Here is an 18787-nt window from a genome sequence, read left to right on the forward strand (position 1 = left end):
GGGCCCAGGGTAAGATCATACAGACAACTCCCAGGTATCTAACTCACCTCTTCATGGTTGAGGGCTGCTGTCCTCCCTTGAGTGGGATTATCTGAGTGGATTTTTTGTGACTGTCTCTCCACCTGGGCTTTGGCATCCAATGGGCTCAGAAAAAACTCTGGGCGCTGGAAGAAAATGTATATACAAGAAAGATTACAAGTTATTGTTATGTGTTGAAACTTGAAAGTGCTATGCTATTTGTATGCCTGTCAGTCTGGAGGGCAAGCCCAGTCAGTTGGCCAAGTCATAGTACCCCCAGTCGGGATAGAAGAACATATTCCTCAAAATAGACAGCATAAAATGCCCATAAAGTGAGTAGATTCAGACTGGGTGTAAATGCAGCCTTACATAACTGTTTAATAAACCTACTTAACAGCCCTCCATTTTGGGTAGTTCTATTTGAACAAAGCACACTATAGTTGTGCTTGTGGAGAAGAAATTTCTTCAGTAACCTGTACTGGTACTCCAATAACCTGAGAGCTTGCAGGTGAGTTGCATTTTTAACCAATTTTTCAATCATACAAGGCCAGATCACTCCTTGAGACTGCAGCTCTCCTGCAAACCCCTGTACATTGAAACGTTATATGTGTCAATGCAGTATGTCTCTGTGTGCCACACCTTGTGTAGCGAAGCATTCTCCTGCACTGTATCTGTTTACTGGCACAAAGAGACACAGTGAAATGCTCATGAAAATTGGAGCATTCGTTGGTAACAGATGCTAATGACAGAGGCTGAAACTTCTCTGCCATTGAGCAACAGTGTGTGTGTGTGCATGAGCCCCTCTCATTAGGCTTGTAATGACATGAGGGAAATGAACAGCAAGAAGACGCAGAGCATGTTTAGAAATACTGATGATATTTGCATCACTTTCCATTTACCCTTCGCAAGTGGAAGACAAATCCCAAGGGCTGGGAACCCACGGTTGCTAAAATTTTACTGATGGTGCCTTATTGGTTTCTGGCTTATGTGTAGATGTGTGCAGGTAAACACTGTTTGTCTCTTCTTCCCTGTGATCCACCGCCACCCTCTCCTTGCATTCCATATGCCAGACTCCCCTAGTGTCACTATCCTAAAGTTTCAAAATGACTGGTTGTTTGTCCACCAAAGCCCCCGCTGCAAAATGCCTGGAAATTTTGACTTGGCTATGGGGAAAACTTTTTTCTACACAAAAAATCAAATAAATCACGGTGAACCACTTGTTGCAAGACACAACAAGACAATATATCAAAACCTACATATCGTGTTCCAAGAACAGCGGATTGCTCTAAGTTGTGTGCTTTTGAATTAATTCAGTGCCTAACATCAGAGACGGAGGGTTATTTATTGCAGCTGATGGGTGGTAGACCCCCTGAATTATTCAACAGGCACCCCCTCCTCCTATCTGTTTCTGCTCTGTCTCATGGGGGATATTAGGCAGAAGCTTCCACTCTCCTCTCCGCTCTCCCCCACCCTGAGGGGATGATATGAAAAGGTATCGACAGCTTGTTAGTAAAGATTATAAATGAGAAGAGAGAGATGGAGAGAGGACTCAGGAAATTAGGAGAGTGAGAGTGAAAGTGAGATTCAGAATTGGTTTGATTTGTGGCAATATGCTCCCGTTTATATGTTTACATTTCCTGCCTGTTACTTTCACATCAATGAATACAAAACACATGCATCAGTAACTGGACATAAGACACAGAGCACAGAGCAAATGAGCAATGGATACGATGATGAGAATGAAGGGGGAAAAAATGACCAAGGGAGAAAAACTGATGGAAAGAAAGAGCAAGGAAAGAGAGCGTGAGAGCGTGGAAAGAGAAAGTGAGAGAAAGGAAAGAAAGCGAGAGAAAGGAAAAGAGCGCGAGAGAAAGGAAAAGAGCGCGAGAGAAAGGAAAAGAGCGCGAGAGAAAGGAAAGAGCGCGAGAGAAAGGAAAGAGGGCGCAAGAGCGAGAGCATGAAAAGAGGGCGCAAGAGCAAGAAAAGAGGGTGTAAGAGCAAGAAAAGAGAGCGCAAGAGCAAGAGCAAGAAAAGAGCGCACAAGAGCAAGGAAAGAGAGCGCGAGAGCAAGGAAAGAGAGCGCAAGAGCAAGGAAAGAGAGCGCAAGAGCAAGGAAAGAGCGCAAGAGCAAGGAAAGAGAGCGCAAGAGCAAGGAAAGAGAGCGCAAGAGCAAGGAAAGAGAGCACAAGAGCAAGGAAAGAGAGCACGAGAGCAAGGAAAGAGAGCACGAGAGCAAGGAAAGAGAGCATGAGAGCAAGGAAAGAGAGCACGAGAACAAGACAAAGGAAAGAGAGCAAGACAAAGAAAAAAGAGAGAGCGAGAGAGAGAAAGGAAAGAGAGAGCGAGAGAGGAAAGAGAGAGAGAGGGGAAAGAGAGAGGAAAGAGGCTGTAATAGCAACAAGAGAAAAGTAACCTGTTTCACCTCAGATCTCAGAAGCAGCAGCTGCAGTGCCACAGAGGGAGGCTCCCCAGAGACAGTTGTTAGATCTGTGCCCTGAGGATGGAAGATTAACATGAAAGAGCATTATACTGACATTGTCTACAGTATTAACATCCCTTGTAGCGCTAACCATGCCAGCAAGCAAACAGCAGCTCTACCAGTCTTTCTTATCCACTCTCAGCAACCCTTCCTGTCTTACAGAGAAGAGCCTTGCTAGTCTTTCCACCTCTCAGGTGGAACTCCTCTGAGAGACACAGAATGGCAAGGCCTGACACCACTCTCACAGGCACTAAGTATCAGGGCCTGACACCCACTTACAGTCACATAGTGATAAGGTCTGAGACCACCTGTTTTTTTATTTATGCATTTAGTGGTATTAACTTTTAAAACAGAGTTGTGTTTGTCTATGGGATCAATGAAGGCAACATCTACACAAGTGAAAGTATTAGCTTTCCCATCACCTGAACTTGTAAAGTCCAATATGTGTCCTTACCTGTATCGTTACACCATTTATAGTGCTTGCCTTGCTGTGACTATTTGAAATCAACTGGTGGTAGACCAGCATGTCCAGAGGGATCACAGAGAACCCACAGTAGCCTGAGAGGTTCCAGGGCATTCGCATTGAGTCTACAAACAGAGTAACAATTCATAAAGCTACCAAATCCAGACACATAGATACAGTGGGCATATACTTAATGGCAAGAATACAGATACGAAGCAGCAGGAATGCCTGATAGTTTGAACATGATGGGATTTTCAGCCTTGTTACAGGTTAGCAACATATTAAAATACGCTTATTTGGTTTAGAGCAAGGGTAGACTTTTTCATAACCTTAGTGCTCTTTAACATTAGGTCCCATTATCATGATTTTTGTCATTGGCCACCTACCCCTGGCTCCTGGTCAAAAATTGCTGCTTCCAACATATCTAAAGGTAAAACAAATTATTACTGTTGCAGTGGTCTTTGACTGCAACACTATGGGACATAGTGGGGGGAAAAAACAAAAGTGGTGAAATCAACCGTGTTTAAAACACAGAACTTGCAGAATCAGTGACCTAGAGGTAATGCACAATGCAATATTCATAAAGTTCTTATTGTCAAACACTAAATTCAGAAATTACCATTTGTCACCATATAATACTCTAATACCAGTGCTGCCCCTTCACTGAACAGGGTTACACCGTCTCGCCCCTGAAACAGATACAAGGAATTCCACACAGGCTGAGAAACGGGGAGTCCAATAGAGGAAATCTGCCGAAAAGAACACGTGTGTGTGTTAGGGAATGGAGACCAAATAGAGAGAGTCTAGAGGAAAGACTAAATAAACAAGGAAAATAATAAGCAAGACATGAATACCATGGTGTGAGTGACTGGAAATGAGAGCAAAGGGCAAAAACAGAATAAAAGTAGACGCCAAGAATTAATGCAAGAAAGAGAACAGAAAGTTGTGATTGAAAATAAGAAATATCAAGTGATTAAATGAAAAAAAGAAGGAAAGGAGAAAGTGGATTAAACATAAATTCTAAAACAGAGAAACATGCATGCAAATCTAACATAGTAAGAAAAAGAAACAAGAGCAGTTCACATCAGGGAGTGGTGGGAGGATGAAAAAGACCAAGTGCACAACTCAATGATAATGTGGAGAAGAGACTGAAGGAAAATTGTGAAAGAAGGAGGGAGTCAAGACAAAGACAAAATTAGTAGGAATGCAGGGGCAGACCAGGGAAGTCTGAACATCTACAGAGTAATGTTTATTGATAAAGTGTCAAGAAACTTACTAGTTTTCCACAACAAACCAAATGCATATTTATTACCTGTGGATGTCCCTCTGAGGCTGTAGGTGGGACTTGGAAAAAGGATAGAGCAAGATCTGGAAATGTGACAGTAACGTGGGGTACACCACATACCCCAGGAGGCTTCAGGGACTTGCTAGATGAGGTAAAATAATTTTCAAAGTGAAGTAATCATGTACACATGCAAGGAACAGAATTACAGTTTTGTTTCTATTTCCTATACTTTTGGGCTCTACCTTGTGTTATCACTTTCATACATTGCTAGCATTTCAGATGTAAAGGCAAACACGTTCTGCCAAGTTTTAGAAAACTGGATGGACAGATCTGAATATAGGATGCTTCTGCTTTACCCCACCTGGATTAAAGAGTGGGCATAGGTGCACAGAACTGAGCCATAAACAGAAGATGAGCTACACTGCATGCTACAGTTTAGAAGCAGGCAAAGAAAAGTGGACCTGTTCTGTGGATCATATGACCACCTTGAGATGCTGCAAGCAATAGGAAGAGCTTATTTATGACTCCAAAAGTGGGAGTATTTTGTATTTAATCTAGTATATCAGGCTTGATCATCATATACATATCATTTAAACCTCAGTCATGAAAGTAGACAAACAATGTTAATAGGATAGGAGACGTAATGTTAAGAGTTAAAGACGTAATCTGGATAGTACGTTATCAGGGACATTAGTAAGCAGTCTCATTAAAGTTCACAATGTGCTAGCTAGTAAGATTTATACAATAAGTAGTAGAGAAGATGCTTGTACTGAAAACCAAGCACACACAGTTAGAAAAGACATGCTCACACAATCCACTACCTGTAAACTGTGTAGTTGGGCACAATTCGTGCCACTGCCAGGAGAGGGTGGGCCAATCCCTGCAATGGGGTCTCCACACCTATTAACAGGACCTGTTGGGAAAACCGGAGTAACATGTAATACAGGGACAGGTGTGTACTATTGCCACACAGTAACACAATTGAAATAACTTACCTGCAGAGCACTGTAGGTAAACCCATCCTGCTGTGCAAGGAAGCTGCTCCTGCGCTGAATGCTGACATTAAGGCCACAGCCTACAGGAACCTGGTTACCGGACTGACAAAAAAAGGAAACAAAGGGTGTCGTCTACTCAAAAGCTGCCTCGTGCTGACTGCGTAATGTACACGTGTGTACAGGGCCGGCCCTACAATGGAGCCGAGTGGGGCAATTGCCCCAGGCGGCACTTTTGAAGAGGCGGCACTTTGCTGCCCCAAGCGCTTTTTTTTTTTGAAGCGGAGGAGAGAAAGGGGCACCCGCTTACCCGCTCGGCGCCCCTCTCTCTCTCCTCTGTGAGCCCTCTAGCTCGGTCTCGGTGCCGGCTTGTAATGCTGAGCGCCTGAAGTGACGTCAATTTCCGGCGCTCAGCATTACAAGCCGGCACCGTGGCAGAGCAGGGAGACTCGCAGGACTGTTTAAAGGTAAGTACAAAGGGGGGGGGGGGTAGATAATGACGTCAGCGACGTTTAAAATGCCGCCCCCCCCCCTGGCGTCGGCGGGGGGGGCGGCATTAAGTCTTGGGCCGGCCCTGCGTGTGTATCCCTATAACATTACAATATTAACATAAAACCTGGATCCATATTAGACTGTGGGTATCTAATAGAGTGAAATAGATTGCCAGCTCTGAAATGTTAACACCCCAAACAAAGCAAATACACATGAGACCTCATGATGCTCAAACTTCTGTTTTTTTTAGGTCCAATAAAGAGTACTGGGAAAAACTAGTAGACACACTTGTACCTAAACTATGAAAGTCCATATTCATGCCCAAAGATAGTTTGGCACAACAGGGATTTTTTCTACTAAGTTATATAACGATTGCTGTTTGACGGAGCAGAGGCTTTTAAGTTGTTACATATGCACCATGCGCATGTGTAATTACATCTCCTGATTTACAAACAGAAGGTGTGCTTATGTATATGGATGTTGTAGTGCCCAGAGCTGGCCTTAGGTGTTCCGGCGCCCTGTGCGAACTACTCCTCTGGTGCCCCCCCCTCACTACCCCCCCTCTGCCCCTTCAAACTACCCCCCCTCTGCCCCTTCAAACTTCCCCCCCTGCCCCTTCAAACTACCCCCCCTCTGCCCCTTCAAACTACCCCCCCTCTGCCCCTTCAAACTACCCCCTCCTCTGCCCCTTCAAACTACCCCCCCCTCTGCCCCTTCAAACTACCCCCCCCTCTGCCCCTTCAAACTACCCCCCCTCTGCCCCTTCAAACTACCCCCCCTCTGCCCCTTCAAACTACCCCCCCTCTGCCCCTTCCTTCAAACTATCCCCCCCCCTCCCTACTTCTCCTTATCCTAACTTACCTTGAGGAGTCCTGCCGGCATTTCATGTTGAGTCCGGCGCTCAACATGAGATCCCGGCACCGCAACGGAGTCACGGAGAGTAAGGGGCGTCGAGCGGTTGCTGAGAACTTCACGAGCAACCGCTCGGTGCCCCTGCCCGTGATATAAATGAAAACATTGTTGGTTTTTGTTGTTGTTTTTTTTTACTTTATTTAACATCCTCCATGTTAAATAAAATGTAAAAAACTTTATTTAACATGGAGGATGTTAAATAAAGTAAAAAAAAAAACAACAACAAAAAACAACAATGTTTTCATTTAGGTGCAGAGGGGGCGGCAGCGGACCCCGCGGCAGCGGACCCCGCGGCGGCGGAGGAGGACCCTGCGGCGGCGGCGGCAGCGGCGGACAGGGGCGGCCTTTGGGGTGTGCTACCTGTGCGACCGCACAGGGCGCCACACTCCAGGGGGCGCCGCCGCGGGGTCCGACGCCACCGTAGCGTACCGCTGCCGGCAGCAGCGTACCTAGCGGGGCGGGCAGTCCGCACTGGGTGCCGCTCATCATTGGTGTATGTGTGGATTGGTGTATGTGTGGATCTCCCTTGAACCCGGCTTAAAATCACTCAAGGGAGCCGGAGGTCTGTTAAAGACCTCCGATACCGCTCCCTTGTGATCCGCGCGGCAACAGCTGCTGTGCGCCGGGGTTTGTTGTCAGATCCTGGCGCACAACACTGAAGCCGCGCCCACCGCTGTCCGTGCCCTCTGACCCGGAAGAAGACAGAAGAATTGAAGAAGAGGAGCGAAGAGAAGAAAAAGGAGCTGTAAGGAGAAAAGAGGAAAGGTAGGAAAGCATTCAGTGAGAGTGAGAGTGGATTGGTATATGTGTGGATTGGTATATGTGTGGATTGGTGTATGTGTGGATTGGTGTATGTGTGGATTGGTGTATGTGTGGATTGGTGTGTGTGTGGATTGGTATGTGTGTGGATTGGTATGTGTGTGGATTGGTATGTGTGTGGATTGGTATATATGTGTGGATTGGTATATATGTGTGGATTGGTAAATGTGGATTGGTATATATGGATTGGTATATATGTGTGGATTGGTATATATGTGTGGATTGGTATATATGTGTGGATTAGTGTATATCTGTGGATTGGTATACGTATGGATTGGTATACGTGTGGATTGGTATGTGTGTGGATTGGTATATATGTGTGGATTAGTGTATATGTGTGGATTAGTGTATATGTGTGGATTGGTATACGTGTGGATTGGTATGCGTGTGGATTGGTATGCATGTGGATTGGTATGCATGTGGATTGGTATGCGTGTGGATTGGTATATGTGTGGATTAGTATATGTGTGGATTGGTAAGTGTGTGAGAGTGATGGGTGTTATGCTGTACCATTTCCAATGTCTTTTTCATGATCTAATTATGCTCTAAAAGTACATCATAACTCCCATCATTCTAAACTGTTCCATACAGAGCTGGGAGGCAGAGGCCTTGCACCCCCACCGCAGGACTCCTGAAAGGTAAGTGAACTTGAAAGAGGGAAAGGGTAGATAGTTAGGAGGGGGTAGATAGGGAGAAAGGAGTGAGACAGGGGAAAGGAGGTAGATAGGGAGAAGGGAGTGAGAAGGGGTAGATAGGGCAGAAGAGAGTGAGAAGGGGTAGATAGGGCAATCTTACTCCTATCATGCCAAGTCTGCGAGTAAATCCTGGAATCTGGGTATGCCTGGGCATGATAGGAATGTGATTGCTGTTAATCATATATATATATATATATATATAATATTGTTATTTAATTGTTTTGTCCTATTTTGGTGTGTTACTTACTTTAAATAAAAGTGTTAGATTTTTTTATGGTGTGGCGCGGGTCATATTCGGTTTTGGCCAGGTAAATGCTGCACTTTCGGTTTCAGTCCAGAATTCGTTTCGGTGCATCCCTACTACTAAGCCAGACAATGAAGTGGTAGGCCTACATCACATCAATGTTTGGCGTAGTATATAGTGATTGGGGTTTTCTTACAAGTTTTGTTACAAGTTTTTATTCCTTTCTTTTTTTGGGATGGGGGGGCGCCAGAGGAGTAGTCCGCACAGGGAGCCAGAACACCTAAGGCCAACTCTGGCGGCGGACCCCGCGGCGGCGCCCCCTGGAGTGTGGCGCCCTGTGCGGTCGCACAGGTCACACACCCTAAAGGCCGGCCCTGGTAGTGCCAGCTTATTTTAGAGTACCTGAACCATATTGAGGTGGTAAGTGTGGAAGGGCTGCAGAACACGGACAGGTATACGGTACGTAACCAGCACATCCAAAGAGCGAGAATCGGCCAGAGTCAGTATAAGATCTGAGAAGAAGATAAACAGTCAGAAGTCAGAACAATGTCTGTTTCACCTGGGTTTGTATAGATCATTCAATCATACCCAGCAATTATACAGTACATCATGATATTTTTAAAATATAGTGACCATTTAGTATCTGCTGAAGATATGTTGTGCATTGCTGTTAACAGGTGATAATGGCAAAGAAACCATGTGAAGGTCTATATACATGAGGTTCCAGTGTTGCAATGACCTGCATTGCCATTTACATACATTATCAGCACAGAGAATTTGTGTTGTCAGCAGAAAGGCGCTGTGCAGCAGAACATACTGTTTGGGTTCACTGCATAGCTATATTAATGTATAAATACACAGCCTACCAGTAGGGCATTGCTGAGTTATGTATATATGGAGTCAGAGTGAGTGAGAGTGTGACTGGCGTTGGGCACACACATACATATTAGTCGACATGTGAACTGTAATCAGAAACTTTGATTAAGTCTTAATTACCTTCCTGCTCTACTTCATCCTCTTTTACAGTCATGGTAAGGGTTTCCCCCCAGGCTGGGTTATGAGTAGGACTCTTGGCATGGGAAATGCTCTGAGCCTTAGCTCCATTCATCTCATCTGAGCTGCTCATCCTGTAACATACATCAGTCTTTACATCCCAGGGAAATATTAAACAGTTTACTAATATAACTTTTAAGTGTGACTTAAGAAACACTTTAATACTTTTGTTTAACTTTTAAAATTATTATTTTTTCTTCTTGCAGATGCATGGAGGAATTCATTAGAATCAGCACTTTGCAATCTACTGGTGGTATATAAATTTAATGTAATAATCCCATCTTTACATTTGCCCTGTTTCTCTGCCATCCAAAGGTGCGATCAAAGATATCTCCTGCAAAGTACTGCGCATGTGTGTACACACAATGCCAGCTAGCTCCACCATCAGCCTATGTATAAATGGGGAGACTGAGCAGCATGCTGGGGGACCTGATTACCCAAGAGTGCTATCTGCCCCTTGGTTTTGCAGGAAGGGGACTGTTGCCCTTGCTGCACTTGCTGCCCAAGGACTAGTCGGCCTAGGCCAGGATACGTTATGGAACGGAAAAAGGAAAAAAAAACCCGAAGGAAGGTGAATGGGGACAAATCGCTTTGGTGAGGTTCTAAGGGAGATTAAACTGACATGACATTGCACGTGTCTAACTATTCTTACCGTGGAACATATATCTCCCCTCTCTTTCCCTCTCTTATTGTCAATCACTAGCAGGCTGTGATTGACAACTAGAGAAGGTGTGGGGGTAGTGCCCATCACTGTGGTCTCAGTCACGTGACCTGTCAGCTGTGAACATGGGGCAATGAAATATTAATGCCAATAACGACCCCTGGGACAAAATGGAAGGGTAGTAAAATCCCATTAATGCTTCTGCACAAACAATTTCCATATTGTTTTTTTCTTCTTCTTGCCTCACAAGTGTTTAATGCTCAAGGGTCCAAGGTCTTCAGTAAGCTTCAAGCTGCAGCCAGCATTAAAAACATTGCTAAGGGAGGGGGAGGGAGAGTGAGTGAGGGAGAAAGACATATTCACGAAGTGCACAGGCAACATGGAAAAAGGGAAAAAAAACCTGAAGGAAGGTGAATGGGGACAAAGAGAGGTTAAATATATAAAGATAGACAGTTGGCTGATGTCAAGACATGGGTGGCTTTATAGATGAGGGGCCTGAGGATTGACTAGACCCAAGACATAATACCAACGTGCATTAGACTGTAAGCTTTAGTTGGCAAAACATCTTGGTGATCACTGTATTTGTTTACCAAATTATATATCTGATTTTACAGCAGATCTTGACAATATAGGAATAAACTATAATAATAACATAGCATTAGAATGCAGGCTAGAAGGGATATGCTAATTATCTGCCATCCTACAGAGAGGTCCTTAACCCAGCTGGGATAGCTAGCTATTGCAGAAATTGTTACCTTAGGGCAGTAAAGTAATTAGGTCCCTTAGGTTGATTTAAGTTACTTTGGTTAACGGGACTATAACTTGTGTGTCCATTTCTTACTCACAAAGTGACAAAAGGAGATGGAGCTGAGCCAGCCGTAGTTGTGGGGAGGTGAGTGGCTGAGTGGAGGGTAACAATAATTTTCTCTGTTCCAGGTGAGGGCAAGAAGCTAGACTCTCCATCTGATCCATAAACAGGGTCACTCTGTGCTGGTGGCTTGTCTGTAACCTGAGGAAGACAAGTTTTTATCCGTGGATAGATAAAAAAAAATAAAACAATAAGGAAGCAGTGCAAAGAACAAGAGATGAGGAATGCATACAATTTAGTCATCTTTCAGACATCCCACTGTGATAATTTCTCTGCTATTACTGCCCTTGTCACACAGGCATAAATGCACAAGTGCATTTCCATGCAAAAGATCTGCTAATCCCGATCTGAACACATGGGTAAAAATCTGTGGATCCATCTCCATCTTACATGTTGAATGAAACAAATAAGCACCTCCATGCTGCAACCTCTGCTACACTATATGGACAAAAGTATTGGGACACCTGACCATTACACTAACAGGGACTTTTATGACATCACATTCTAAATACATAGACATTAATATGTAGTTGGCCCCCCTTTTGCAGCTGTAACAGCTTCCACACTGGGGTTTTTTGCCTTCTTTTGGATCAACAGCAACAAATTAACAGATATAGGAAAGGCTGAACTTGATAGTCGCATTTTTTTTTTTAGCCTATATTTTTGGTCCACATAGTGTATTTCTGCCCTGACTACGTGGTCAGAGATGTGTTATTGCACCCAATGCCATTCGAGGAGAAGTCAAATAAGTATAAATTTCCACTTTTGCTCCTGTAACAGCATGCAGTCACTGGTTGACTGGTGTGAGCAATCCTGTACAGTAAGAGACATTATCTTTACCTGGGTATTCTTATTACATAATACATATGGAAAAGGTTCAATAAAAGGATTGCTGTTCTGTACAATGTATTGTATCCTAACCATGCTCCACTAAAGCTGCGGTTAGGGCTAAACTATCAAATCCCCCTGGTTTATTTTCCACGTGCTACATTTATGGCCTCTTATCGAGTGTGCTACTGTGTGCTCAACAAGGCTGATCAGTAAATATTCAGTCAATCAACATATGTCGGGGGCAGTATATCTTCTAAAATTGCAAGCAACCGTTTTATCACTGCACCCATATAAAGATACAAGTATTATTACAATCCTTCTCAGCAACATCATATAATTCTCTAGTACTGCAACTGTGTCTTGCATTTAATCTGCTTTATTGTATTACACACAGCTCTATTGTTGAACCTTTTACCATTATTCATTGTTATTTCAGTTCTAAGCAAACACATACCAGCAGTCTACAATTCAACACTGCTGCCACTTTTGTTTCTTCTTCTATGCATGGATACAAGCAGCAACACATCAAAGTAAATATTTCATTTGTTTTATGCGACTTGTCCCATTATGTGGTTTTGCATACACATAGTATTGAAATGGAAACAGAATTTGACAACATAAAAGATCACTCTGATGCATCTAGTTGGCATTTTCCTCCTTGTTGTGGAGCCTGAAAACTGACGTATACCTTAGCTATGACTTTGGTTGAGTAATCTATAACAAATGGCACTCTACTTTTACTTGATTGTTACTGAACGAATAGTAGGTAGGTACTCACATGAGTCTTTTTGATGGGACTTGGTGTCTTTGGAGGTGAAGGCAGTAGCAGTGGAACATCATCTGGTAATCTGCTGGAGACAGGAAGCACCGGAGCAGGAGACTCCTCTGAACGGTCAGTGAGGTCATGCTGGGAGAAAAGTTAACAAAGGAGAAAAAGGTGCAAATGAAAAACAGAATGGAAAAATATTATTAATTAACATACATTCAATTTAGTCTTAATTAAAGTTATTTATAATGAACAAGAAAGGGAACCAATAGCATCTGCATGTGGAGAAGAAAAAAAAGGTGTAAGTAGTATTATCACTTGACCACAAAAAAAAGCACATGTGTAATGCTAAATGTAATGTAATGCTATATTTTAAATTTGTGAAATATTACTGATTTGGCTTGAAGAAGTTAATGGATCAGTATTAGAGGATATTTACATTATGCATTTAAATGGAGAAGCAGAGATAAATATAAATAGATAATAAAAAAAAACATTGGGATAAGCGTTATACGACCAAACAGAGATAGGTTAGGCCCTATATATATTTAAGCAATCTTCCTGAAGAGTCCTTGGGAATTACTGTAAATTATTCACCCGCTTTCACTGCATTTGGACAGGTCTTTGTGGAGATACAAGCTCTAAGAGGGACTACTAACATCTCTAGTTTTATTTGTATCCTATGCATGAATAGCTTTCCAAAAATAAATCTAAGTTATATAATACATACTGATATATGGTAGTCCTTTATTTTAGGGATTACAATTTCAATTAGAAACACTTATTTGTTCCATGGTCGTTCATCCACAGTCCTTTCCATTTAATGGATGATCAGCGTAATCTAATTGAAGCCAGAGTCCGTGGTGCTCACCAAGAATATTAGCAGCTCTTATACTGACTCTTCTAAGGATTTATTTTAAATGGAGGCTGCCCTAAACCTGCCATCAGCCTGTTGTATACATATCTGTAGCCAGTCCTGTTCCACCCAGTGTGGGAAGGAGTGAACACTGGAACCATGGGGCCTTGACCTTGGGTGTAAGAGAAAACTTTATGGACTGGTAAGGTATGTATGATTGCATATAGGTGCTAGGTATATACATAAATAATTATTATAAACTGCTTGAACATACTAATAGTGTTTTATAAATGTGCATGGCACATGTTTGTGCAGCTACACAAAAGAGGGCATCCTTTTATTATTTAACTTTAGTTTTTTATATTTAGCTAATTCACAAATGGTCTAGTTGGACTTTATTCAAGAGATGGTAATTGTTAAAGGGATAGTCCAGTCCTCAACATTTATTATTATCCATTATATTATAATGGATTCTGCATACATTCATACATTTTCCCCTGCTGCAAGCATTGAAACATGGTGTGTGCTGTAAGGTAAGTTGAACAATGGGCAATACAGTGTTCTTAGCAATTACCAATAATTGGTCTAATAATTACCAAACATTTTAAAAGTTAATGAAATGACAGGTTCACTTTAACACCCACAATTACAAGCTTGCTCAGACTGCCTCAGCTTTAAGTGCAATAGATGTACTGTCCCACCAAACGTATAATGCATTATATAGAATTAAAGGCGTTATGGGGGGATGGGACAAAGGCCTTATTTAAACTTGATCTGCCTTCCCTTAAACCTAAGCATTACCTGGTCTTGTAGTGAGTCTGTATCAGGAGATAGTCTGTCCTCTTCTTCAAGGGTGGTCTGAAGATCTTGGGCATCTGACACTTGATGTGTTCTCGAAGTGTAGCTGCCATGCAAACTGTCTATTTTGGAAGATTCGCCTTGGTAGGAAACTGATCTGGGGGTGCTAGATTGGGGAATTGGGGTTCTGAAAGTAGGAGGTGTGGGGGAGGCTGGTTTAGGTGTGCTTAGATGATGAGGGTCATGTCTAGGGGTGGTCTCCAGGGAAGTTCCACTTCTTGCATTGCCTGGTCTAAGTGAGACGTTTTTGGAGATTTCCTCAGGTGTAGGTGGCTGATATTCTTTGAAGCAGACGTTGTATGCCAAACGGCCGCAATGCATAGCCATCTGGTTGCCTCCCACTCGGAGAAGTGCTAGGATCCCCTGGTAATTGTATAGAGGCTGGAAGGGGCCAGCTCGTAAGTTAATACGGGGCTGGTTGGTTCGGGGGTATATTGCAAATATAGCCTGTCCCACCTTTCTTCCCTTGTTTGGGAAGTTACCTCCAAACTTAAGAACATCAATGCATAATCGGACATCATGGTGCTTATCATTCTTACAGAGACCTAGGATGTAAAGTGAAGAGAATCATTAGAGCTGACGAATCTACAGAAAGGAAGAATGGCGGTAGAAATGAATGATTATAATAACATTAAACAGTAGATAATATAGTAGTATAATTATGTCTTTTAAGGACTGTGCTCAGAGGCAAACTTCTCTTCAAGAGATTATAATGGCCAGGTGCTGGGCATTGCAGGTAAGCTGCAGTTTGAACACTATGCATTATGAAGCACCAGTCAAAGTAAGCGTCTCTAGCATGAAAGCCTGACCTTGCCGTACATAATGTGTAGATTCAACAAACCTCACCAATTTCACTTAAAACTCAGCACTTCTTGCAAGAGAAGCTTCCTTGGCTTGGCCCTTCTTAATGCATAGTAAAGTCAGAGAGTTGAGACTGAAACACACCCAAAATGCTTGCTTTTATCTGACATAGGGGTACAGCCCTTTAATAATTTAATCGATTATTTTAAATAGTCATCAGAATAAAAAAAATAGTCTGGAAATACAGAATAATCACAGTAGGTGTCCCCAGGCCACAATATTAGATTCATTCATTACTATAAGGTGAACAGTGTGATGGATTCTTAGTATTAACCCCTTTTAAGAAAACACATTGTTTAATTATTTGCATCTCTTCATATATATTATTGACAGACATCTTTCAATGATGTGTGTAAATTTAAGAAAAATAGGTATCCAACATGATACAATTGTGATCAACATATAATTGTTCAATTATTTTCATTATGTTAAAAATGTGCCTTTTGGATGGCTTCATAATGAAATAGACACCCGTATTGCTGGCCATGCAGGATATAGCTGTATTGTTCCCAACCCATTTACCCCCCAAAAAGAGAAATATACAAAGAGCAGGATAAACAGGTATGTGTGAGTGTGCCCCGTTACCAGTCACCTTGAGGCAAAATGAAGAGGAAGGTGTCCTTTTCAAAGTTGATAGTATCTGTCAGGTCTGTTTGCTCTGCAGTGTCAGACTCAGCCTGGTTACTGTGGACTATGTCCCCATGGTTGATGCTAAGAGTGACTCCCTTCACTGAGTCGTCTAGTAGAGGATTTTCAACACGCAAGACAAGCTGGTACTGGCCTGGCTCATTAAACTGGGCATCGAGAAGGCGGAATTCCAGAGACAATACCTTGTCATCCAACCGAAGGCGTGGGGGCCCAGGTGGAATAGCAGGGGCAGCAGCTGGGGCTGGCATGGGAAGCTATAGATAGACAGTTTCATTGATAACTCATTGTCTCTCTCAATTCTCCGTGTTCACTGCTTTTCTTGACAGCTCTGCCATGTTCCCTCCTGTCTGCTTTCCTCCTCCCTTTTTCTGCCTTCTCTTCCCTGTGTTCTCTACCTGCTTTGTACACCTGCAAGGAGTGGTAAAGGGGGTTGTGATAAAAACAGCCACATTTACCTGGCTGCTGTTTGTTTGGGACAAACCAGGTAACCAGGAGTACTGTCTCAACAAAACGATCCCCTATTTACATATTCAATGTGAGCTGGAGCAGCTAAGTGCCTTGTGTTTGTCAAAGATAGCTGCAGGGTAGAACCAGGGTGGGGGTGACAGAACATGTTGTGATCTTGTTCATAAGTGTTTATTTAGTTTTCCATCATTACAGTTATTTACACATTATAATAGCAAATAAAGGATATTAATTTTGTGTTGTGTAACAGTCAGTCTCTTTGTATTCAACTGTATTGTAAAGCTGTAGATGTTTACTGCATAATTAATAATAATGAAAAAGAAAACTTACAAACTGTTCCAGAATACCAGAATCTATACAAAAAGCAGTATTTATCTGGGGAACATTCAGGATAATGAACATTCATACCCAGAGCTTTACTCCTGTGTTCAAAGCAGATGCAACATGAATTCCAGGTTTCATGCAGCCAGGTGACACTCTGAAAAAAAAAGAAGTGGGAAAAGAAACGAAGCTTGTCAGTAAGTTTCACTCAAGTGATAGAACTGTGATGTGAACAACTTCGATTGACCTCTCATTGGTTGACACTTGAGAGAGGCCCTGGTGAATTAAACCAGCCTTGCAACACATTTACAGCATTCCTCCCACACCCCTTGTTTGGGGGGAAAAAATCTTATTTTTTATTTTATACACAGGAATGGATACACATTGAAGCCACGTGGGTAACTCTTGAATTTTTAATTATACATTAGTGCAGTGTTTTCTTCACACATGAAGTGTGCCTGTTTAGGAAGGACACTCACCCTGGCAATTAAAGGGGAACTCCCATCTTACATTGATATTGGGTAAATAAACCGCATTAAATGTGCTTATAATCTAAATATACACATTTTTAGACATCGAAAGATTTTATTAGGTCATGGTCAGTAGCGTATCTAAGGGTGGGGCATACCGCCCCCGGTTCCCAGTGGGTCGGCAGATGGGTCGACAGCCGCCTAACATGGGCCCGCAGCTCGCCACACGCTGTGTGTCTTTCCCCGCCAAGGAGAGGCAGTGAGTGTTTTGTGGCAGAAATGGGACAGGTGGGCTGTTTAGGAGGGGCAAAATTGGCACAGGCTGTTTAGAGGGGGCAGAGGGGGCACAGGCAGGCTGTTTCAGGAGTAGCGGTGCCACAGGCAGGCTGTTTTAGCCACGTCAATGTCTGACTTATATATAGTGATGAGGGTTATGCTGTACCACCATCAATGTCTGGCTTAGTATTTAATAATGGGAGTTATGCTGTACCATACCCATTCAGTAAACGTTATAAATTAATTAAATAAGTTTTACTAAATAAGTTAATAATTTATTTTTTCAGATTTCTTTCTAGTTGACGTACAGTTTACAAATTTGTGAAATTATTTTTTTTTACATTTAATGTCTACATTTGGGGGGAGGCACATACAGGATCCTCCCTGGGTGCCATATACTGTTATATGGGTATACAGGAAGACGTAGTAATGAGATAAAACACCTTTTGGTTACAACATTCTAGTTCTTATTTTACTGTTTAGAACCTTTGTACCATTTTGTAAAAAAAATCTCTAGGGCCTGCATCAATTTCTATATGGTATAATATGGAAGGGAACACTATGCCAAGGGATAGCCTGACATTTTGTTGGCAATGATAAGGGATGTTGCTTATTTGAATATGTGAGATAACAGCTGATTCATTCACTGGGTTGCAGTGATAAATTTGGTGAGATCTGGTAGTAGAAGTGACAAGGTAGGTGACAAGAAAAGATTACAGTGTGCCGTTGGTATGGAATTATGTCAAATTACAGGTTGTAGAGGAAGGAAGGGTGACTGATATATGGGGAAGGGTACAGTGTGACTGGGTATGTCGTGCAAGGTAAGGATTCTCATGGGTAAAGCAGAGTGTAGAGAGAGGGGGCAGCAAGGTAACAGAAAGTTGGCAACATGTTAAAAATGTTCCCTTGGTAGTCACATCTCAGTACGTCAATCCATCTCCTTAGTATCTCACAGCACGTTGCTGGCTCAGAACTTGGCAGGTCATTCTGAATTGGAATTCTGAATTTGTGCCATAGAGAGGACTGATCCGCTCAGCATAACAAATACCGTTATATAAGATACATAACCGTTACTAAAGACATTATAATGCTAGGAAGTGCAATAGTGCACGGGCTATAATTGGCATAATAATAGACAGAAGTGTTCTGTGGTGTATAAAAGGAACCCTTAGTAGTGGCACTAAGCAGTTTACTTGTCTTATTGCCAATATAGAGTTAAAACACCTGGTCCATTTTGTAACATTGTATTTGGCCATTTTGCAGCATTGTTGTTGTTGGCATTACTGGATATTCCGCATTAAGAAAATCACTGTTCGCCTGAAAACCTGTATTAGGAGTTATACATTTGTAAAGAATAGCATAGCCTTCTTTATTAAAGCAGCATTTGAGAGGTTTTGGGTTGAATGATACATAGTAACTGGTGGTTCTGCTGACTGCACAATATTGCTTACTTA

General features: G+C 42.5%; 1 protein-coding gene across 1 annotated transcript in view; it reads right to left on the reverse strand.

Moving 5' to 3' along the window:
* LOC149297671 (coiled-coil domain-containing protein 33-like) overlaps positions 1-16049 on the reverse strand; it is a 30149-nt gene extending 14100 nt beyond the window's left edge. The window contains exons 1-13 of the mRNA XM_089488158.1: positions 15746-16049; positions 14236-14837; positions 12591-12719; positions 10105-10230; positions 9396-9543; positions 8802-8911; positions 5241-5342; positions 5067-5158; positions 4273-4387; positions 3580-3649; positions 2952-3085; positions 2441-2512; positions 48-164 (exon numbers count right to left, since the gene is read on the reverse strand). Coding sequence (XP_089344284.1) covers positions 48-164; positions 2441-2512; positions 2952-3085; positions 3580-3649; positions 4273-4387; positions 5067-5158; positions 5241-5342; positions 8802-8911; positions 9396-9543; positions 10105-10230; positions 12591-12719; positions 14236-14837; positions 15746-16049 — 2121 coding nt within the window. The remainder of the gene's footprint in view (positions 1-47; positions 165-2440; positions 2513-2951; positions 3086-3579; positions 3650-4272; positions 4388-5066; positions 5159-5240; positions 5343-8801; positions 8912-9395; positions 9544-10104; positions 10231-12590; positions 12720-14235; positions 14838-15745) is intronic.
* Positions 16050-18787: the final 2738 nt, after the last annotated feature.

The sequence above is a fragment of the Sceloporus occidentalis genome, unplaced genomic scaffold (genome assembly GCF_023333645.1).
Source record: "Sceloporus occidentalis isolate IW3139 unplaced genomic scaffold, rSceOcc1.0.p SCAF_37, whole genome shotgun sequence".
NCBI lineage: Eukaryota > Metazoa > Chordata > Lepidosauria > Squamata > Phrynosomatidae > Sceloporus > Sceloporus occidentalis.